General features: G+C 47.1%; 2 protein-coding genes across 11 annotated transcripts in view; both read right to left on the bottom strand.

Moving 5' to 3' along the window:
* The window catches only part of TEP1 (telomerase associated protein 1), a 60,729-nt gene extending 55,108 nt beyond the window's left edge, over positions 1 to 5,621 (bottom strand). Inside the window, exon 1 of one of the 2 annotated variants that reach the window (XM_012465679.3) lies at positions 5,539 to 5,621. The gene's annotated coding sequence lies outside the window, so the exon portion shown is untranslated. Of the gene's footprint in view, positions 1 to 2,559; positions 2,648 to 5,538 lie in introns of those variants that run through there. The other variant, XM_012465669.3, reaches the window with a different exon arrangement.
* Positions 168 to 21,869, bottom strand: KLHL33 (kelch like family member 33). Of its 9 annotated transcripts, none has more exons than XR_010342034.1 (6): positions 15,948 to 21,770; positions 11,345 to 12,087; positions 5,815 to 6,739; positions 5,539 to 5,706; positions 4,677 to 5,450; positions 168 to 2,729 (listed from the first exon to the last, which is right to left on the bottom strand). XR_010342034.1 is itself a non-coding variant. In XM_012465688.2 (6 exons), the coding sequence occupies exons 2-6, from the start codon at positions 16,034 to 16,036 to the stop codon at positions 4,898 to 4,900; spliced, it is 2,478 nt and encodes an 825-aa protein (XP_012321111.1). In that variant the 5' UTR covers positions 16,037 to 16,210; positions 21,783 to 21,869; the 3' UTR covers positions 2,904 to 4,897. The 9 variants fall into 9 exon arrangements, 8 of the variants coding, with proteins under 8 accessions (XP_012321111.1, XP_012321114.1, XP_064230882.1 ...); XM_012465688.2 differs by lacking the exon at positions 168 to 2,729 and adding an exon at positions 21,783 to 21,869 and having other exon boundaries at positions 2,904 to 5,450; positions 15,948 to 16,210; XM_012465691.2 differs by lacking the exon at positions 168 to 2,729 and having other exon boundaries at positions 2,904 to 5,450; positions 15,948 to 16,210; positions 16,889 to 21,770.
* Between the last annotated feature and the right edge of the window lie 8 nt (positions 21,870 to 21,877).

The following is a 21,877-nucleotide window of genomic DNA, read 5'->3' as shown; positions in this document are numbered from 1 at the left end:
TGGTTGAAGGACTTACTCACGATTACCAAAGCAACAATTGAATTGAAACTTGAATCCAAGTTACTGATTCTAGCTCAGTACACTTCCAAGGCTATATTTTTTTGTCATTTTTCTAATATTATATTTGTCTGTTCTTACATTGCTATAAAGAAATACCTGAGACTGGGTAATTTATAAAGAAAAGAGGTTTAATTGGCTCATGGTTCTGCAGCCTGTACAGGAAGCATGGCAGAATCTGCTTCAAGAGAGGCCCAGGAAGTTTCCAATTATGGAAGAAGGGAAAGAAGGAGTGAGGTGTCTTATATGGCAGGAGCAGGAGCAAGAAAGAGAGTGAGGGAAGGGGTACTACACACTTCTAACCAACAAGATCTCACGAAAACTCACTATCAGAAGATATGAAATGGTGCTAAATCCTTTATGAGAAACCACTCCCATGAGCCATCACCTCCCACCAGGTCCCACCTCCGACACTGGGGATTAAAATTTGACATGAGATATGTGCAGGGACACAGATCTAAAACATATCAAATAGGAAATACAGATTATTATATTCTGAACCAGTTATAGTAATAATACCATAATCATTTCTCTCTCAGAGAATAAGACTATAATCTTACCACTAACGATATATATGTATGTTTATACCTACACATAAGTATCTATCTATCTATAATTTTTTTGGTAGGTGTTTTACCAAGAGCTGTGACAAATTCACATTTTTTCACTTAGGGCCCCTTGATCTCAAGGGCTAGACAGGATTTAGAATGTAGTGTGTGATCCTGAAAGAGTAATTATGACTGTTCTGTCTATAGACCTAACCTGTGATGTTTGGCTTAGCCTGCCTGTTGGTCCTTGTGTACGTGAGACTACTTTAATGAAAAAAAAAAGAAGAAGAAGAAAGAGAGAGAGACTACTTTCATGAAAAGCCTTCCTCTTCATTATTTAGACTGTGTACCACATACCTTTATTTCCTAAAGCCGTGTAACAAAATGTTTGAATCACATGATCTCTGGAACCTCTCCATTCTATAATTCTATTAATCTTTCTATGCAATTTTTTCTTTTATTCATAGGATTCTCACTATGTTGTCCAGGCTGGGCTCAAACTCCTGGGCTCAAGTGATCCTCCCACCTCAGCCTTCCAAGTAGCTGGAATTATGGGCATGTAGCACAGTGCCTGGCAGTGTTTCATTCTTTTGATTGGACATTGTTGCTGCTACAACCCAGAGTATCTGTCTGGGTAAATAATGATTCTTGGTTTCGCAGCTAGTGAAACCAAGAATTTCATATAACTTTTGCCCTTCTATTTTTTTTTTTTTTTTAAGACAGGGTTTCACCATGTTGGTCAGGCTGGTCTTGAACTCCCAACCTCAGGTGATCCGCCCGCCTTGGCCTCCAAAGTGCTTGGATTACAGGCGTGAGCCACCATGCCCGGTCTTTGCCCTTCTATTTTTTTTTAGAAACCTTCCTTGCTATCAGTTTTTCATATATTATTATTATTATTATTATTAATTTGAGACAGTCTCACTCTGTCACCCAGGCTGGAGTGCAGTGGTGCAATCTCAGCTCATTGCAACCTCCATCTCCTGGGTTCAAGCAATTCTCATGCCTCAGCCTCCCAAGTAGCTGGGATTACAGGTATGTGTCACTACCCACAGCTAAAAATTTTCCATATATATTATATTCAACATAGAAAAGATTGGGAGAAGAGACTAAGTCAGTTTTTACTTCAGTAGTCCAGTATTACATGATGAGTCGAGTGAAGAAAAAAAGATAAAGGAGAATAAGCTCAAGATAATTCCAAAGCTTCAGGTCCAGGAAACAGGGAAATGATAGTGCCAATAAAGCACGATGAATCTGAACTTAGGATGGTGGTACATCTAAATGGAGGGACTGAAAAAAATCAGACTGGAACCCAAGTGAATCATCAAGGTTGGAGACAGAGGAGAGGTGAGCTTCCTGACAGGGAGCATAAAGCAAAGGAACAGAAGAACATAAGCAACCCAGCACTAGGCACAGGAGACAAGAGATACAGAGTCCCACACACTTACTTGTACTAAATAAACAACCTGCATGTCCAGTCCTACTTAGTGCCTGAGTCAATCTTGGAAAGATAAGAGAGGTAACAGAAATTTCACCCTCACCAAAAAAGGGGGTTAAGGGAAGAGTGTAGGGGAGCTGTTAGAGAGCATCTAGAACACCTTGGCTTATTATCTGATTCATCAAAGGTAAGAATCCCGGGCCTCTACACAGTCATCAAACTAGCCTTGCCACGTGCCCAGTCTGCATGCATGGTTTCTGTCCCGATTCCTACTTCTCACTTCACTTCCCTTCTGGGGTTGAAATGCTACCCTGATATTACCCTATTCTTAGTCCACCTGGCTGAAGCCCAAGCCTGTTACCTTGCCTACATTCAGTCCCTTCTCACTGATGAATGGACTACTGACTAGGGTCCTCCTTCAAGTCAGAGATCTCCTCTCTCCTTACTCAGGATACTCAGTTTTAAAGACAAATAATGAAAGTCAGAGGTTTCTGCAATGAACCACCCTCATCCACATACCTGTGGATCCTTGGCTCTCAGCTCCGCTTGGGACGAAGCCACACCCCCTTGGACACTTTGATCTGGCTTACGAGAAATAAGAGATGGTCCATCCAGGAGAGTGCGCTATGTCTAAAGCCAGGAGAAGAGAAACTTTAAGGGTAAGAGCCAGTTTTCAAGCCAGTCAGTTCCTGCAGAAAGATGAAAGAGAATGAAGATGGCCACAGATTGTTAGATTTGGTAAGAAATAGGTCACAGTGACAGTGGAGGGAGATGATTTCAATCATGTGGTAGAGATAGAAGGCAGATTACAGGGAATTTTATTTTGAATGCTTCTTATAGTAGAGAAACTCAGATAAGAAAGATTCAATCACTGTGAAACCTTTATTTAAGCCTGTCTTTAGGTACAAATCACAAAAAATGTTCATAGACGTTCATCCAATTATTATAGCTTCTCATCTCCTTCAATTTCCTTCTTCCCTTTCTTCCTTCTTCCTTTTCTTTACTCTTATACGTCCTACTTACCCCTTCTCATTTGCAACTACATTCCTAGTCTAGCTTAAATAGAGACACAGAAAAATCCTTAATAAAATAACAAAATCTAATAATAAATAAATAAAATGCATGTCAAGTACTTCTGGGGCCAGAATGAAGAAGGGTGCAAGGGAGGCTCCATCATCACTCTTAGAAACATGAAAATCTTAATAAACAATGGTAATAGAAAATCAACCTACACAAAAAAACCTGACGCTTTTTTGCTCTCAGCTGTCCAGACTGCAGAAATGAAAATAGCAGACAAGAAGGATACAGGTGAGTGGCAGAGGGCGGGAATACAAAATCATTAAGTGAAAGCCATTATCCTCAGGAAGGCTCCAGAGAAGAGGCTAGGTGGCAAGAGCAGCAGAATTATCTGAAGAGCCTCTGGAATACCAACTTCCCCTTTGCTATGGAGAAACAGGGTACGGCATGCCTTACTTCTTTGTGTTTCGAATGCATTCCCCCTTCTCGAATGGGCAAGACTCCAGGCAGCCTTTAAGATCCAGTTCAAAATATGCCCATCGGATGACACTTTCCCTAACAGAAGCCTTTCTGGGCAGAGTTCCCTGCTCCATCCTCTGGGCTCTCACAAGACTTGTCCATACGTCTAAATCCACTCAAAACTTGTATTTGTTTACATCTATCTGCTGGTCAGGGGCTCTGTGACCTCTGTATCCTTGGTGCCTCCTACAGTGCCTGCCACAAAGTAGGTGATTAATAACTGTGTGAGGGAGAAAGAAGAGAAAGAAAGAAAAAAAAAAAAAGAGGGGCAGTGGGGAGAGCAAGATGGAGGAAGAGAGAAAGAGGATGCATCTGACCACCTTCCCTGGCCAAGAAAAAGGGAAATGAATTTAAAAATAACTCTGGGGGAAAGGGACTGAAAGGGGGAAATGACTTTCCTGAGTCTTGTCTGCTTCTCACTCTTCTCTCTGCCACATTCTCTCACCACTTGAGACCTCACACAACAACGGTCTCGTTTTCACTCCTGATTCCTCAAATTGCCCAAAGGGAAAGAAAGAAGCCAGACCGCGTTCTGACTTCTTCCATCCCATCTCCTCAAATCTCAGATCATCTGTTTTCTGCTGTAGGCCTCTCCCTCCTTGTCCTCTGCCCCCCTCATCTTCTCCACACACCACTCCTGTCCCACGGTCCTGGAGGACCCATCAGGCCTCTCAGCCTGCTGTGCGTTCCATGTCCAAGTGGGAGCTTCTGCCTCAGAAGGAAACCAAGAGGCTCTCAGGGGCGGCCTGTGGTGTCTCAGCTAGGAAACACTAGACCAGGCCTACAAAATTACCTGAGAAAGAATACTGTTAAGAAGGGTTAGGCATCCCAGGGATGGGAGAGGAGAAAGAAGCAAGTTCTGGGGAAAAAAGTGCTGAATGATTTACAGTCCTTCCTCCCACACTCCTCAAACTCTTTCATGGATGGCCATTCCACATTTTTCCCTTGATCCATGGGTCAGAACCATTTACCCAACTGTCCTCTCATGATCTCTACACTTTGGCTACTGAAGCTTCCTAACTCTCTTTCCAACCAGATGCACTTTCCCTCCCAAGAATCCCTCAGCCTTGTGGAGTTGCTCCTGGCTCTCCTTTCCTTACCTGGATATTCAGCTGCCTTCCCTTCCCCATTACGCTTTCCCCAGGAGTTCTGGAACCACCATTTCCTCAATGGAGATCAAACGTACAAAAGCAGTTTACAATGCACAGCATGAGAATAAACTACCGCCAAGAATAAAACGTTCTCTTTCTCTCCCATAATCTCTGTCCTTCTCCCAGACGATTTCTTATGCCTTCCTCCCCCATACATTGTTGCTCCCTCTTCATCCGGCAGGCTTGGTTTGGTGCGGGGTGGGAACCAAAGCTGTGTGCTGCACAGTGGGCAGTGTCAGGATGCAGGCAGGCATCTCAGCCCGGGGCCTTGGCAGAGTTCCCAGGCAAAGCCATCGGCCCAGGCCAGGACAGTAGGCATGGATAAGGTGGGAGAGGGCATAAGTACGGTGACTGTAGCCCCCCAGCACCAGCAGCTCCCCCTGCAGCACAGCACCTGCAGCCCCCACATGGGGGGAAGGTAGAGGTGCCAGGTGAGTCCAGCTATCAGTCCTTAGTTCATAGGCCTCAAAACTCAGCAGGTCCCCAGTCTCACCCAGCCCACCTGCCACATACAACCGTCCACCCAGTGCAGCCATGACATGGCCAGCCCGAGGTACCCCCATGGGGCTCAGAAATGTCCCTGGCTTCTCAAGTTTGGGGTCATAGTGCAGCAGTGAGGCCAGGTATTGGCCAGTCCCACCACAGCCACCGCTCACATACAATCGGCCCTCCAAAATGGCAGCTGCGTGGGCAAAACATGGTGCTGGAAGTGCAGGTGCTGGCCTAAGGGAAAACAGGACAAGATAAAGCAACTAGCATCTTCAACTCTCCTTCTATTCCGAGTCTCCTAATCTCTCCCTTGCCTGCTCACCTCCAGACATCGAGCTCAGGGTTGTAGGTCTCCACAGAGTCCAGGGCAACACCATTTTGTCTTCCACCTAGGGCGTAAAGTTGTCCATCCAGTGCCACCAAGGGGAAAAAGCTTCGAGCCTGGGACAAAGGAGCCATCTCCTCCCAGTCCTCTTGATTGGGCTCCCACCTGGACATAGGCAAGAAGAGTGACTCTGTGTGGTTGGCTAGGCCAGTAATTTCTCTCCCTGCCCACCTTGGGGCCTACTACATCCTGCCCATACTTAGAAGCTCGTACCTGAGAGTTGAAGCCAGGGTGTTGGAGTGACTATAGAAATCTTGTCCCCCACACACATAGAGTTCACTTCCTGCCAGGCTCGCAGCCCCATGCCGGAAGCGTCCTGGGGCAGGCAGGGCAGGCAGCTGCCCCCACTCCACAGTTCGTACAAGTCCGATGCCACAGCGGAAGGCTCGGGCCCACCACACTGCTTGGGATGGTTGTCTTAGGGCCATGTCTGGTCTGAGCCCATCCCCGCCAATCACTACGAGTGCCCGGTCAGGCTCCCTCCGTCTCTCTTGGCCTGGAACATCAGCCTCTACCATCAGCTGGTGCAACAGATCTGGGGTCAGGGGTGGAGGTAGCCCGGCTGCCCGCACCCTCCGTAGCTCCCTGGTGGACATGCGGCCAAAGCGGACGCATTGCAGCAGGGCCTTGGCCTCTGACTCCTGGGTCTCGGGGTTGGCAGCTAGCCAACACCGTGCAGCCACAAAGGCCTCGAACTCCTCCTGCACGTGGAGCTCATCACTATCCAGGAGCTCAGCCAAGCAGGTAGCTGGTAAAGAAGGGAAAGCACGGCACAAGGCTACAGCAGGCAGGTGGGTGAGGAGGTAGTGACGGGCTTTGCTCCAGAGCCTCTCCAACCCAGGGGCTTCCGCCATGGGGAACAGGGCCAGGCAACGGGCGGGGCTGAGGCCCTGTGCCAAGCCTTTCTGACACAAATCCAGGCAGGAAGAGCTCTGGTACTGCAGAGCAGCCTGAGCAGCTCTCAGTAGTCCTGGCCACCTTGCCCGCACAACTCCAGAGTAAGCAAAAGAGACGAGGAGTCGCAGGTCCCGGGTGGAGATGGTCCGCAGAGACACCTCTGTGCCCTTGGATTCCCTCATCCCGCTCAGGAGCATGGCCCCAAAGAACTCACTGCCGCAGGCCAGGGCTGCTCGGTGCACTGTAGGAGGGCAGAAGAGATAGAGGAGGACTCAAAGTGTTGCAAGACCTATAGGCACTACCCCAACTTGGCACCTCCAGCTATGGCCCTTCAAATCACCCACTGCTACAGGCCAAACTGTGGTGTGCATCAGAATACCATGGATAGTTGTTAAAATGTGGGTTTCAGCGCCCCACTCCCAGAGATTCTGATTCTACAGTTCTGGATGGAGACTCCAGAAATTTGTATTTTAACACTTCTCATGTTAGTGGCCTGAAGACACTTTGATAAATATTGCTTTAGTCCTTTTGGTCAGGTCAGTTAGAAAAAAAAATCTGAATGGATCAAGTTGAGAAGCATTTGCTAAGAGGGGCAAAAAATAAATGGAAAAGACCAACATGCAACTTATATAGGTCTCTCTATGTTGTGCACAAAATAAAATTCTTTACAATTTCAAGAACCAAAACTGACAACTATTCTGTTACATTGTGCTGGGAAAGTGGCACCACTTGGGAATGGCTGTAATCCAACTTCATCTGATTACTGTCTCTTCTTGCCTAAGATTTAGTCTTTAATGTTTTCCATTTGTCTCAGCTTTTCTCTGCATAACCCTCTCCTGATCTTGGTATAATTTATAGAATCATGAGATCTGAAACTTGAGACCTTCAAAATAACCTAATTCAATTATTCCCTTTAAAATAAGGGAACTGGCTTGGCGACGTGGCTTATGCCTATAATCCCAGCACTTTGGGAGGCTGAGGTAGGTGGATCACTTGAGGTCAGGAGTTCAAGGCCAGCCTGGCCAACATGGTGAAACTCTGTCTCTACTAAAAACATACAAAAATTAGCTGGACATAGTGGCAGTCACCTGTAATCCCAGCTACTTGGAGGCAGAGGCAGAAGAATCACTTAAACCTGGGAGGCGAAGGTTGCAGTGAGCTAAGAATGCGCCACTGCACTCCAGCCTGGATGACAGAACAAGACTCCACCTCTAAATAAATCAATCAAATAAGGAAACTGAGTTGAGTCCTAGAGAAAGAATGTGATTTATTTTCCATTTCCATCTGGGCAGATCATCTCCATCCACTGTCACTGATGTCAGGCTTCAGTAAGCATGCTTGTGTACCAATGCCTTGGTTATGACAATGAAACTGTCCTATTAACATGTACTGTTACACAATTAAACCTCATACTCCACATCACCTATGGATTATTCTGGCCAAAATATTTAACTTGAATCTATTCAACTCTTTAGATCTAAAGTCAAGTTTATAGGAAGTTGAAAGGCTAAAGGAACAAGTTAGACAAAACCACAAGGGGAAGAAAAATATACAAATCTAGAAAATGGAGCATTTTATAGGATAACCTTCTTTTTTATATAGATAGGGTCTCACTCTGTTGCCCAGCCTGGAGTGCTGTGGTGCAGTTTTGGCTTACAGCAACCTCCGCCCCCCGGGTTCAAGCGATTCTCGTGCCTCAGCCTCCAGAGTAGCTGGACTACAGGCGCACACTACCATGCCTGGCTAATTTTTGTATTTTTAGTAGAGACAGGGTTTCACCATGTTGGCCAGGCTGACCTTGAACTGATCTGCCTGCCTCGGCCTCCCAAAGTGTTGGGATTACAGGCGTGAGCCACCACACCAGGCCCAGGATAACCAATCTTATACGTTATTGTTTTTACCAATCAATATATCACGTAATAAAAAAGGGGAAGGAGGACTGTACTAGATTAAAGGAAGCTTAAGAGACATACAACTGAGAATAGCATAGTCCTTGATTAATTCCTGGGTTGAACAAACTCATTCTAAAAAATGTTTTTTGGACAATTGGGAAAATATAAATGTGGACTAGGTGATATTAAGAAATTACTGTCCAGGCGTGGTGGCTCATGCCGGTAAACCCAGCACTTTGGGAGGCTAAGGCAGGTGGATCACCTGGGGTCAGAAGTTTGAGAGCAGCCAAGCCAACATGATAAGATCCCATCTCTACTAAAAATATGAAAATCAGCTGGATGTGGTGGTTCGTGCCTGTAATCCCAGCTACTCAGGAGGCTGAGGCAGGAGAGTCGCTTGAACCTAGGAGGTGGAGGTTGCAGTGAGTTGAGATCATGCCATTGTACTCCAGCCTGGGCAACAGAGCAAGATTCTGTCTCAAAAAAAAAAATAATAAAATAAATAAATAAATAAATTACTACTAATCTTGTGCATGATAAAGGTATTATGGTTATGATAAAATGTCCTCTTTGCTTTTTTTCCTTTCATACCTAGTCCCGCAGAATTGTCCTCTTTTAAAGAGATGCATACTCAAATACTTATGTGTAAAATTTCATAAATTTCCTTTAAACTTCAGCAAAAAATAAAATAAACAGATGAAATAAATAAACAGTTGTTACGTCTGGGCAATGGGTGTTTTGAGTGTTTATCTTATTCTTTGCTTTGGAAATTGCTTTATAATAAAAAGGTGGGTAGGAATGCTGCTAGAAGTCCTTTTAGGTAGGTCACAGAGGCCCAAGCTGTTTAAGAACTCCATGCTGCCTTGACCAACTGTGGCATGTGTGCCTTTCCCGAAGGGCAGGTGTTGTTCATATGACTTTCCATTGTCTTTTAAGCAGTAGGTAGTGGACTGGTACTTCCCAAGTAGTAAGCATCAATGACAGATTTCAAATATATATTGTCTGAGAACATCTACATTCCTCAAAACAAGCTAAGCCATCTCAGCTTCCATATCACCAATCAACCTGTAGTTCAGAGCCAACCCTGAAAGTGCTCACAATCACTTGTATTCACCTCTTACTCACTACTATTCCCTAGGATTTTAAGTGACAGGTTCCCAACCATTAAGTCGGAATGTTTCCTAGGGAAATAAAAGCAGTGATACAAGTATGCTTAAGTTCAAAAGCCTAGTGAGAATTTTATAATCACGAACATTTAAATCACCCCTCCATCTAGTGCTATCAGAAATGAAAATAAAGACTTTTGGAGTAGTTTTCCTTCTAGGAGTCCCAGAAGCACTTTAGATCCCAGTCACTCCTCTAAAGTAGCTATGTTACTCTGGACAAGTCTTGGATTCTGATTTCTTTTTTTTTTTTTTTTTTTGAGATGGAGTCTCGCACTGTCACCCAGGCTGTAGTGCAGTGGCATGATCTCAGCTACAATCTCCGCCTCCTGGGTTCAAACAATTCTCCTGCCTCAGCCTCCCGAGTAGCTGGGACTATAGGCGTGCGTCACCACACCCGGCTAATTTTTATATATTTTTAGTAGAGACAGGGTTTCACCATGTTGGCCAGGATGGTCTCGATCTCCTGACCTCATGATCTGCCCGCCTTGGCCTCCCAAAGTGCTGGGACTACAGGAATGAGCCACTGTGCCGGCCCGGATTCTGATTTCTTCATCAGTGAAGTGTAAGAGCTGAACTAGATAATCTCTAAACTAATCCTTTGTAACTTTAAACTTTCATGTGTCCACATTCCAACTTCATTTTCCAGGTCCTATGGTGTCTCGGAATAATGGCATAGGAGCATTGCATGGCCTAGTGGAAGCAGACTGGACTAGTAATGTGGACTTGTATCCTGGTTGTCGCAAGTCAACATCTCTGAATTTAATGTTCCTTATTTGCACCTATAGATCATGATATTGACCTCACTAGCTTTCAGTGAAAATTAAAAGAGATGTCATGTGTAAAAGTTTCAGGCACCCATTGCCTCATTAAATGTTAGTAGACTCTGAATAACACTCAACTTATGCAACCCTACTTAGCTTTCCTGGTGATGAGCAGGGTTAACTTCAAAGTGCCATGGCCAGACCAGGCATGGTGGCTTATGCCTGTAATCCCAGCACTTTGGGAGGCCGAGACAGGTGGATCACTTGAGGTCAGGAGTTCTAGATCAGTCTGGTCAACCTGGTAAAACCCCATCTCTACTAAAATATACCAAAAAAATTAGCCAGGTGTGGTGGCAGGCGCCTGTAATCCCAGCTACTCATGAGGCTGAAGCAGGAGAATCACTTGAACCCAGGAGGTGAAGGTTGCAGTGAGCTAAGATCATGCCACTGCACTCCAGCCTGGGTGACATAGTGAGACCCTGTCTCAGAGGGGGAAAGAAAAAAAAATATATATATATTAAGTGCCCTGACCTGGTAACCTCAAACAGTACCAGAACTTGCTCATTAGTTGCAGGGCCCGTGAGTCAGCCATGGTGTCAAGCACACCAAGGTGAAAGGGCACATTGAGTTTTCCACCATGTTCCCCTGGCTTTCCTGTGTCCCGAATGGAAGATGCCAAGAAGGGCCTTTGGTTAATTTCTGTTTGAGTCAATCCACTTTCTGCTTGTTCTACTGCCATGGATTGTACCCTTAGCTCTAGCCAGCTGGCTGGAAATTCCTTGCTACTGGACACAGGAAAAGCCAGACAGAGGGTCAGTTTAAATCTGTCAGCTGGCCTAGAAAACAACTCAACTGCGCATGCTCAGCTCTCAGTGAGGCAGGAGAGTCACCAAAGGCCATCCCAGGGAAATTCTGATAGCAGCAGGGATCGAAACCATCATGGTGGGGATCAAACCACCTGTGGCCTGCACACACCATTCCGGCAGCATATGCACCTGCAGTAATTTAATGCCCCACAGGCCCTTACCCCACAGCTGGCAGCCGCCTGCCTCCAGCTTCAAGTCACATCCGACGCCCTCTCGGTAGAGGAGCTCGATTCCGCGCAGGTTCTCCCTCAGCTCCTCTGCCTGGCTGGGCTTCTTTACATCTTCCTGGGCATTTCCAGCCCTCTCGCATCTCCGCTGGGCAGCAGCCTTCACCCGGGGCGCTCCCAGCGCCTCGGCTGCCGCCAGCACATCCCCCTGCGGGGCGGGGCCCAGCACCCCCTCATAGGCAAAGGTCAGCACGGCCTCCCATCCCCCTGGGGATACCTCGAGGCTGAAGGGGGGCCGCGGACCTCCGCCGCCCAGCAGCCTGTCTCGGAAGAGGCTGCTGACTGCGGCCAGGATCACCCGATGCACCCCGTATACCCGCCCCGCGACTGACACCTCTTCGTCCAGCAACAATCTCTGCTCCCGCAGCCGCTGAGCCTCGGCGAAAAACTGGCTCGGATGCTCCTCGCTGCGCAGCCACTTGGGCTCCGTCTCGTCTTCATCTTCATCCTCTTCCTCTTCTCCCTCTAGGGCCAAGGCTGAAAAGGGAAGGTTCCCCGGGACCAGAGGAAAGGAAGGCAAACTGGGATCCTCGTCGGGGGAGGAAGGCCAGGAAGTGGCTCTCTGGGCGTGCACGGGGAGTCCAAGGCAGTCCTTCTGGACGGGAAGAGAGATACTCTCCAGCTGAGAAGGATAACGTGGGGTGTCCGAGAGGCTCATGACGGGGTTTGCTGGATAGCTGCAGATGAGCAGAGGCAAGACAGTCTAGCGTCAGAGCTGGACCCAGAGAGGCCAAAGGAACCATGTCTCCAGCCGGTCAAAATGTCAGTCTCTCCCCTGCTCCAACACCCTCCTCCTACCCCCAGCCACATCCCAACACTGGAGTATCAGGGATATACAGGGCAACTATGGGATACAAACGGTGCAGCAAAACATGCAAGAAGCCATGTAAAGATCCAGTACCACACTCCTCCTCTATTGCCCCCAACCTTTTAGTCACCCTCAGGAGACACCAGTGTTCCACTTGCCCTCTTACTTGAGCCCCTGCTGTGCTTGGGGCTGTGTGGCAGAGGGAACTTGCCCACATGGCATCCCAGTCAGCCAGTGGCCCCACAGGGCTAATTATAGCTGGTGGTGGCTGGCTAGGCACTTGGCACCTGGTGTCCTAACTCCGACACCCAATCCCCTGGGCTCCCTCCCAGATTGACACCCCCACCCTCCCACCTATAGGTCATACAAGGGTGCTGAGCTAGGCAAATTAGAAAACCAAGGAGAATGAGGGGATCTGATGGAATGAGCCCAAGGCCAGAGGGCTGTGCTCACCAGAGTGGGCTGGAAGGGTCAGGCAAAGAGTCTGGACTGGGCGTTGGCTGTTGACCTTTCTGTGCATGATAAAGCTGTGACCTGGCCGGGCATGGTGGCTCTTCCCGGTAATCCTAGCACTTTGGGAGGCATGGTGTGGGTGGGTCACTTGAGTCCAGGAGTTTGAGACCAGCGTGGACAACATGATGAAACCCCAGATTTTTTATTTCTACCAAAAAATACAAAAATTAGCTGAGCGTGGTGGCTCATGCCTGTAGTCGCAGCACTTTGGGAGGTCAAGGCAGATGGATCGCTTGAGGCCAGGAGTTTGAGACCAGCCTGAGCAACGTGGTGAAACCCCATCTCTACCAAAAAAATACAAAAATTAGCTGGGCATGGTGGGCCACACCTTTAGTCCCAGCTTCTTAGGAGGCTGAGGTGGGACAATCGCTTGAGCCCAGGAAGCAGAGGTTGCAGTGAGCCGAGGTTGCACCACTGCACTCCAGCTTGGGTGACAGAGCAAAACCCTGTCTCAAAAAACAAAAAATCTAGGACTCAAGAGGGAACAGCTGAGACCCAGGAGCGAACATAGCCCAGCCTTATCCATAGAGGACGAAGGAGTGGGGAAAGTGGAGGGGCAGGGATCAGGGCTATGGACCTAGATGTCTCACCCCCATCACAGGGCTTCCTCTCTGTCCAGAGGTGGGATCCAGGGTGAGAGTCTGAAATTCAACCCTGTGTCTTTGGAAAAGTCTCTAACTCTCATCTTGGCACTGGGATAAGAACCAGACAGTGGAAGGTGTGGTTGAGCTGCATGCTGTGGGGACCAGAGTCCTGGACTAGATGGGCTACTGGCAGGCAGGTATTCCGTTTGAGCCAGTCAGTACAGCCACTCCCTCTCCCTCCAGGACAACACCTCTTTTCTCATCCTGAGACCAGGTGCTTGACTAAAGCCCCTAAAAGCCAGGCAATCACTTTGTGCCACAGTTTTGAGTATCATATTGGGGAAAGGATTTGGGGGAAGATGCAGTGATGTACTTCCTCTCCCTTCTCTTGGGGAGGTAGGGTAGGCCCAGGGTGGCTACTTCCTGGCCTATAAAATGTCTGGCCGAGGCTAGATAGGTTGACTCCACAGGCAGACTTAATAAGGGAAGGAGGTATGATTGTCCCTTGTGATTCAGATGAAAGGGCTCATGTGAAGGGTGGGGTAGGGTGGGAAAGTGGGCTGACCCTCACAGCACCCCCTCCTACCTTCAGAGCTGTCTCCATTTCCCCATTTGTTGTCTGGGTACCTCTGGCAACTCTTAGTAGCTAGCATTCCCTGGGTGAGCCTAGCCAGAAGGGGCACTTTCCAAAATGACCGAAAGGCAGTTTGTGGTTGTCCTGGCCAGCAAAAGGGGAGATAGTGTCCAGGCTCTGCACCCTCTTTCCCAGTTCATACATTTCGGATGCCTCTCATAGCCTCCCCGCAGCAAGACAATGTGGCCAGCATCTTGACCCCACACCAGGAGGTGAAGGAACTGCAATCTGGTGAAGTCATACCCCAAGCCAGCCTCTGCTCACCACCTGCCTACAAGGATGAGGACCCTGAACCCTGCTACAAGTTCTGTGTCAACTCCATAGTCCTGGGATGGGCTCCATGCAGCTTGGTAAGACCCAGGTCCCACAGTAAACTCCTAAAGGTAGGATAAAATCTGCATGTGGGCTACCACCACCTTCTATTACAGCTCTGGGACTGCCCTCCAGGTCCATTAGCTATCCTCCTGGCTGCAGATGCACTGCCTAGCGAGGGGCCTTGGTATCTCAGTTATGTATGTGCTGTATCAGCCAGGATATAGCACCACGTTCACCTCGACAGAGGAACCCCACACCAAGCCACACTCCCAAGATGATCTGGAGAATTCTGGGGCCAGGACCAGCAAGGCCCCAATGCACTTCAGCTGGGTCACAGAAGTCATGGTAATGGATTGGAGCTCATGGTTCCCTAAGTCTGGGGATCTAGGCAGGTGAGAACTCTTTGCTCCAGGGAGTTTTTTGGGAGTGCTTCTGAAGAAGGGGGCATCCTCAACCCAGGGCGCCCATGGCTCATTATCCTATTCTTGGCTTCAGTCGTACTGTCTGTCACTGGGTTGTCTATCTCAGCCCTCTCCAGCAAAGGCAACATCAAGGCTGGTGAGTCTGTAGTGACTCCCACTCCTCCCTTCATGTTTCCCCCATCCCTCATATCTGTTAATGAATTGTATGGTTTCTGTGACTATCAAACTTGGTCATTTCCTTACTCCCCCAACCCCTGCCATGCAAACGCTTCCATTTCCCCTTTTGGTACTGGTGGTACCTAGACAGCCCTACTGCTTTGGGATGGGGTTTTATTCCCATGAAGAAATGTGTATCCTCAATCTCATTTCCAGGTTCCATATGATTCAAGATGCTTCAGAAAATAGGACTGACAAGGGTGTGCAGAATGGGAGCTGCCTGGCCTCAAAGTGCCAATATGGTTGGGATTTCAGCGGTTGTCGAGAGCAAGGGTCCTGCCTCTATGGGCTCTTTAGTCACTACAAGGTGAGGGAACCAGAGGAGAAGTATAGAGAGTGAAGCCTTGCCCATTGCCTGGCATAGCATAGATGCTTGATTCATGTGAATGGGGTAAAACCTTCAAAGATGCAGATAAATTCTAAGTCTGGGAAAACTAAGTGAAAACATGGGTAGAACGCATTGTTTTAGGAATGCATTGATTTTTGCTTCCATCTGCTCTTTTCCTCAGGCCATGAGCATGGTGTCTGCAGCAGCTGTGCCAGGATAAACCATACCCAGTCATTGGCTTTTTTGCGGGGAGGGGGAAGGCCATGGCAAGAACCACAAGCCTCTGTGGAGCTATCTGCTCACCTTCCTCATTGCTGTAGGTTTCATCCTTATTCCCCACCCCACCCTCCACACCAGGCTCTATTAATCACCATTCCTTTCATGCCCTTCCCAGCCCTACCTCTGGCTTCTAGGACCTGATCCTAAAGCCTCTTTTCTATCGCTGTTTTCCTAAAAGTGGACGAAAATGTCTCCGAACCTTGCAGTGGTAGGGGTGGTATGTAAGGAGTAAGGAGAAGGGAATAGAGAGAATGGGGAAAGCCATAAAATGATGTCCCTGACTTCTAGACCTGGATCTTATGACACTAGTGTGGAGACTCACTCCTGACCTTTCATCTCCCCTAAAGCCCAGCTGAACATCATTGCCCCCATCATCGCCAACTTCCTGCTCTGCGCCTGTGCCCTCATCAACTTTGGCTGTTTCTACACCTACCTTACCTGGCTGCCTGGTTAATGTGGGCAGGTGTTGAGGTAAGGTCCAGGGCTGGAAAGACCTGAGGAGTTGGGAGGGCATCCTTGGGGTACATGAGTAGGTGGTGCTGAGGTCAGGACAAGGGCCTGCATTTGTTCTCCCCTGCAGGTTGGTGCCCTTCCTTCCACAGGTAAAGTCCCTTGCTCTCCCTCCTGGGCTCTCTGCTCTGCCTGCTCATCATGTTCCTCCTCACGTGGCGGGTTCCTCTTGCTGTTGCTCTATAAGAAATCTGGTGAGTGAGTAGGTGGGTGAGTAAGGAGTCAGGAAGTGAGTTACAACAGGATGCTGACCCCCACAAAAAGCCCAGAACTACTAATAGTAAAATCTGTTTCCTCATCCACCCGACGATTGTTGCGCCACCCCTATCATTCTGCACCACCCCTTCCTCTTCGCAGTTGTGAACTGGGGCTCTTCAGTCCAGGCAGACACCTATCACGTGGCACTGTCTTACTCAGTGAGCCTCACCAATGTGCAAAATCACATTAAGAACTTCCAATAAGGAAGTCTCTAGACCAGAGGTTGAAAATGGTGGCCAAGGAATGGAATCTTCGTCTGGATTTTGATTACACAACATTTACAATTTTTAAAATAAACTGCCAACGCTTCAGATCCAGGCATCTGCTAATCCTGGGCCTCCATCCCACAAGACACAGTTAGCTGGAGCTGAGTAGCTCCTCTCCTGTGGGACAAGGCAGGCGCTCTCCGGTTTTATCACAGTTCCCAGTTGGTCCACTTGATTCTTTAATACTACACAACTGGTTCTTGCAGACTTTTGGCTTTTTGGGAAAGCCCATGGCAAGAACCATGAACCTCTGCAGGGCTATCTGCTCAGACACAGAAGGAAACTAGCTTCCTGAATTCTGGGAGGGGTAGCGGAGAAAAAGGGAGTCTTCTGGTCACCCCTCACCCAACATATCATATCCCCTTCTTTCCTCGTTGCTTCTCCTTTCAGGTCTCATGTTTGAACCAACTGAAGTCCAATGTGCTGGTCCTGGGATATCAGCAAAAATGGCAGAAAGGGCCTATATCTGCTGTGGAGTATTACATAGGTATTCTACTGCAAATGTGAGATAGAGAAGAGTAAGATGGGCATACAAATGGTCAGGAACTAGAAATAAGAGGAAATATAATCATGGTGAAGACCTTGTTTCCCACAGCTGCCCAGCAGTGCCTGTGTCCCCAGGAAAAAGACCCCCACTCCTTCATCTCTTCCTCCTAGATCTCCTTTTCTCTCCTCTCCATAAAGTGATGCCTTTGACTACAACTATGGCTTAGCCTCATAAGGATGCCAGGAGGGTTAAGCCTGGCTGCTCAACACCAAGCTCAAGGTGAGTGAAAAGGGGCCTAAGAGAACGACATGGTGAGAGGTATAGAAATTGGCTCTCAAAGACAATCTGGGAGGCACATGAACTCATCTAGAGTTACCAAGACCTAAGACTGAATAGAATTGGGTACCAGATGTGAGACAAATGAATTTGCTTGAGGTTTAGTTCTCCTGAAATGTTTGGGGTGGGGGAAAGCTTTAAATGTCAGGTGGGAGAAATTTTGGTCAAAAGATAAAACAGAGGGTGAGCTGGAGTGTGGTCAGGAAGGGCTATGGTCTAATTCTAGAGTAGGGTTTCTGGCACTACCCTAATTCTAATAACATTACACATCTTGCCAGTTTACATTTGGGGCATCCTTAGTAGAAAGATAACATTATTTTGTGTTATAACACAAAATATAGCCCCACTTTTTCCAGTAAACCCAGAATATTTGGATGTCATAGGGATGGATACTTAGCAGAAAGGAGACCAATCCTAAAACATGTCCTGTTTTAGGAAAAACAGAGTTGGAGAGTGGGTTAGAGAAGCAGGCACCCAGGAAAATGAAAAGGGAATGTGGTTAGTCAATGTGGAGAGAAGCCACATGACATTTCTCTGGAATAGCAGTAATTCTCTTAGGGGAAGAGAGGTACGATACAAGGAGCAATTGCTCAGCTGCGTAAGGAGTTTGTCTCATTCTTTCCTTCTCTCTTCTCAGGCAGCATCCTTACTCCATCAGCTTCAAACAATGTTCCAATCTAAGCAAGTCCAGAGGACTGTGGACATATACTGGCTCAGTAATGAAGGTAGGGACTCCATGGCTCCCCAGGAAGTCCCAAGTTCTCCAGGTTCCAGGGAGAACAGGAAAGGGAAGATCGGGACATAAAAACCAGAGCAGGACTAGAAAATGAACTTTGCATTTATCAAGTGCCCAATGCTCTGCTCCCACCTCAGAGGACAACTGCAGTATTTAAAGGCCAACGGAAAAGCTAGTGTTGCTGGAGCTGAGCAAACAAGGAATTAAGTAGTGGATGAAAGTGGTAGGTGGGGAAGGGCAGAGTGGATTACAGAGGGCCTCACAGGCCTTTAAAAAAGACTCGGGCTGGGCGCGGTGGCTCACGCCTATAATCCCCCCAGCACTTTGGGAGGCTGAGGCGGGTGGATCACGAGGTCAAGAGATTGAGACCATCCTGGCCAACAAGGTGAAACCCCGTCTCTACTAAAAAATACAAAAATTAGCTGGACATGGTGGTGCACACCTGTAGTCCCAGCTACTCAGAAGGCTGAGGCAGGAGAATTGCTTGAACCCAGGAGGCGGAGGTTGCGGTGAGCCGAGATCACGCCATTGCATTCCAGCCTGGGTAACAAGAGCAAAACTCCATCTCAAAAAAACAATAAAAATTAAAAAAAAAAAAAAAAAAGACTCTGGTTTTTCCTTTGATGTAATAAAACACTGAGGGTCTTGAGCAGAAGAGTTACATGATCTGGTTTCCATGCTAACACTATTCACTCTGGCTGCTATGTGGAGAATTGACTCTAAGTAGCAATGGTGAAAGGAGAAAGACCAGCCACAACAATAATCCTGAAGACAAAGAATTCTCACATTTCTCCTCACTTCCACTACTGATAGAATAGATATCTACAGTGGCAGCAGTGGAAGTGAGGAGAAATGGAATTCTGGATATACTTTGAAGGTGGAGCCAAGAGGCTTTGATGAACTGGAGAAGAAGAAAGAAAACTGCCAAAGATACTTTGGCATGAACTAGAAGGATTGAATTGTCATTAACAGAAATAAGAAAGACAACAGCACTAAATTGGAGAAGTAAGTGCAATTTTGAGTATGTTAAATTTGAGATGCCTATTAAACATCCAAGTAGAGGTGCCAATGGGCAGCTAGGTATTTGGGATGGAAGTCCAGGTTGGAGCTGTAACTGGGAGTCACCCCCATCAAAATGATTTTAATGTATACAACTAGATGAAGTCACTGCAGGTATATGTGTAAAGAGAGCAGTCTGAGGACTAAACTCTGTGGAGATGAGGAGAAACTGGCAAAGGAGACTAAGAAAGGGCAGTCAGGAAACTAGGAGGCAGACGAGAAAATGCATCCTAAAGCCAAGTAAGGAAACTGTTTCAAAGAGGAAGTGCCAAATGCTGCTGATAGCTTCTGAAGATGAAGAATACGCCATTAGACTTAGCTATGTGCAAGTCATTAGTGAATGTGGTAAGAATAGTTTTGGTGGAGATTTTAAAGAGAAATTGAAGACAAGGCTTTTTAAGTTTTGCTGTAAAGTGGAAGAGAAAAATGGGAATCAGTTGGAAGGGCAAATGGGGTCAAGAAGGCATTATTTGTAAAATGAGGAAAACAGTGGCATCTTTGTGTGCTGATGGCAAGATTCAGGAGAGAAGGAAATACTGACTCTCCAGGAAAAGAGGGAGAACTATCCCTTGAGAGAGTCTTGCTGTCACCCAGGCTGCAATGCAGTGGCATGATCTCAGCTCACTACAACCTCCACCTTCTGGGTTCAAGCGATTCTTGTGCCTGAGTAGTTGGGATTACAGACGTGTGACACCACGCACAGCTGATTTTTTGTATTTTTAGTAGAGATGGGGTTTCGCCATGCTGCTCAGACTGGTCTGGAACTCCTGGCCTCAAGTGATCCACCCACCTCGGCCTCCTAAAGTGCTGGGATTACAGGTGTGAAGCACTGCACCCAGCCCTGACTTCTAATCAGTAAAGTATCCTCTAATCCGCGGTGACAATCCAATGTCCTCTGAGAAGCAAAATCAGCTCTGGTTGAAAACCACTGGTTCATGGTAACAGGAAGGAAGGCAGAGGACATGGGTACAGATGCTTGAAGGTGGATAGTTTCAAGGGTAGAAGGCTGTAAATGTATATTGATTGCTTCTATTTTCTTACTGAAATAGGAACCAAGGTCAGAGAATAGGGGGAGATGTTAGAGATTGAGAGGACAGAAGGTCTGAAAGAGTTACTAGAGAAGAGGGCAAGTGAAAGGACTAGAGAAATGAACTATTTATGGGTGGCATAAAGGACCCAGTTTAGTGTCATGGTCATAAATAATTTAAAGATCAGTCAGCATAGCTATTTTTTACTAGCCCTTTTGGCTCCATGGGTCTAAAGTAGGTGATCAGTTGAATATGCCAAAAGCAAAAGAGGGGAAGGGAAATGAGGCGGATTATGGGAATTTAGCTGAAGAAGGAGGGAAATAAAAACACGTGGGGGATAAAATCTGTGAAAGGAAGTATGATCAGTGGACCACAGGTCCTGGTGAAGGGATGAACTGCTGGATTTAGCATACTAACGAAAATGAACTGGAAAGATAGGAGGTGGTGGTAGCAGAGAGTGGGCTATTTGAAACTGAGATGTGGAGGACCTGCAGCTTTAGAACATGACCAAAGAAATAAGTGGTTGAAGTGGTGTTAGAATGACCTACCTGAATACTGAAATCCTCAAGATTTATGACAACAGTGGTGTTTGTGTGGTAGTTTGTTTCAAAGCAGAAGGGTACTAGGGATGAGGGACAATGGTCTGGAAACAGTATGAGAAAAAATGAGGACACATGCATCACCTCCAGGCCCAGTGGTACAATGGGTGCAAGAGGGAAAATACCACCACTACCGAGTAGAGTCCTTGTAAGAAACCAAGCATGAATGTGAAGGGAACATTCAGAGAAGAGGCTGAGATACAGAGAATTTGACATATGACTGGCTCTCAGTTTCAGAGGGCACAGTGGAAGAGCTGCTAGAGTTAGAAAAGGTAGGTAGATGCAAACAAAACAGTGGAATCACTGTTTTGTTTATGTAGGGGAAAGTGCATGTAGGGGAAAGTATATGGAGTAGAGGCAGTTTTACTCTAGAGTTACGAATTAGACCAATCTCTAGGCTGTTTGTTTGTTTTTAAGAGACAAGGTTTTGTTCTGTCAGCCAGGCTGGAGTGCAGTGGCAGAATTGCAGCTCACTGTGATCTCAAACTCCTGGGGTCAAGCTATCTTCCCAACTCAGCCTCCCTCAGAGCTGGGACTACAGTGAGCTGTGACTGAGCCATTGCTCCCAGGGAGCTATAGTGCGCCACCATGCCCAGGTAATTTTAAAATTTTTCGAATAGATGGTGTCTTGCTATGTTGCCTGAGCTGGGCTTAAACTCCTGGGCTCAAGGGATCCTCCTGCCTTGGCCTCTTAAAGCACTGGGATAACAGGTGTGAGCCACTGCACCCAGCCTCCAGGCTATTTGAAGAGAAGTCTTAAGTATCTACTTCAAAGAATTTAAATGAGAAAATGAATGTACAGCTGTTAGCATAGGACCTGATACTGAAATAATAATAGTTATAATACTATTGTTGCCAGGCACAATGGCATGCCTACTCAGGAGGCTGAGGTGATAAGACTGCTTGAGCCCAGTTCAAGACCAGTCTGGGCAACACAGCAAGATTCCGTTTATTAACCAAAAAAAAAAAAGAAAAGAAAAAAAAAAAAGGATACCTCATTCTTGGCTCCACAGCAGCAGCCTCCAACAAGAATTTATCAAGCACCAAATCTATATATTGGTCCTGAACAACACCATCCAACCACCAACA

The sequence above is a fragment of the Aotus nancymaae genome, unplaced genomic scaffold, assembly GCF_030222135.1.
Source record: "Aotus nancymaae isolate 86718 unplaced genomic scaffold, 86718_ANA_hifiasm-v0.15.2.pri h1tg000011l, whole genome shotgun sequence".
NCBI classification, from domain to species: domain Eukaryota; kingdom Metazoa; phylum Chordata; class Mammalia; order Primates; family Aotidae; genus Aotus; species Aotus nancymaae.
Note: the sequence above shows the minus strand (reverse complement) of the source record. Positions and strands in the feature narration are given on the sequence as shown.

What these genes read in the sequence shown, in the direction of transcription:
- KLHL33 (XM_012465688.2), bottom strand. Translation starts at nt 16,036, where the DNA reads ATGTACCCCAAGGATGCCCTCCCAACTCCTCAGGTCTTTCCAGCCCTG. An exon ending in CACATTAACCAGGCAGCCAG is followed by an intron (nt 12,088 to 15,947) that starts GTAAGGTAGGTG and finishes GCTCATCTGCAG; the next exon opens with CTATCCAGCAAACCCCGTCA. An exon ending in ACCCTGGCTTCAACTCTCAG is followed by an intron (nt 5,707 to 5,814) that starts GTACGAGCTTCT and finishes GCCTATGTCCAG; the next exon opens with GTGGGAGCCCAATCAAGAGG.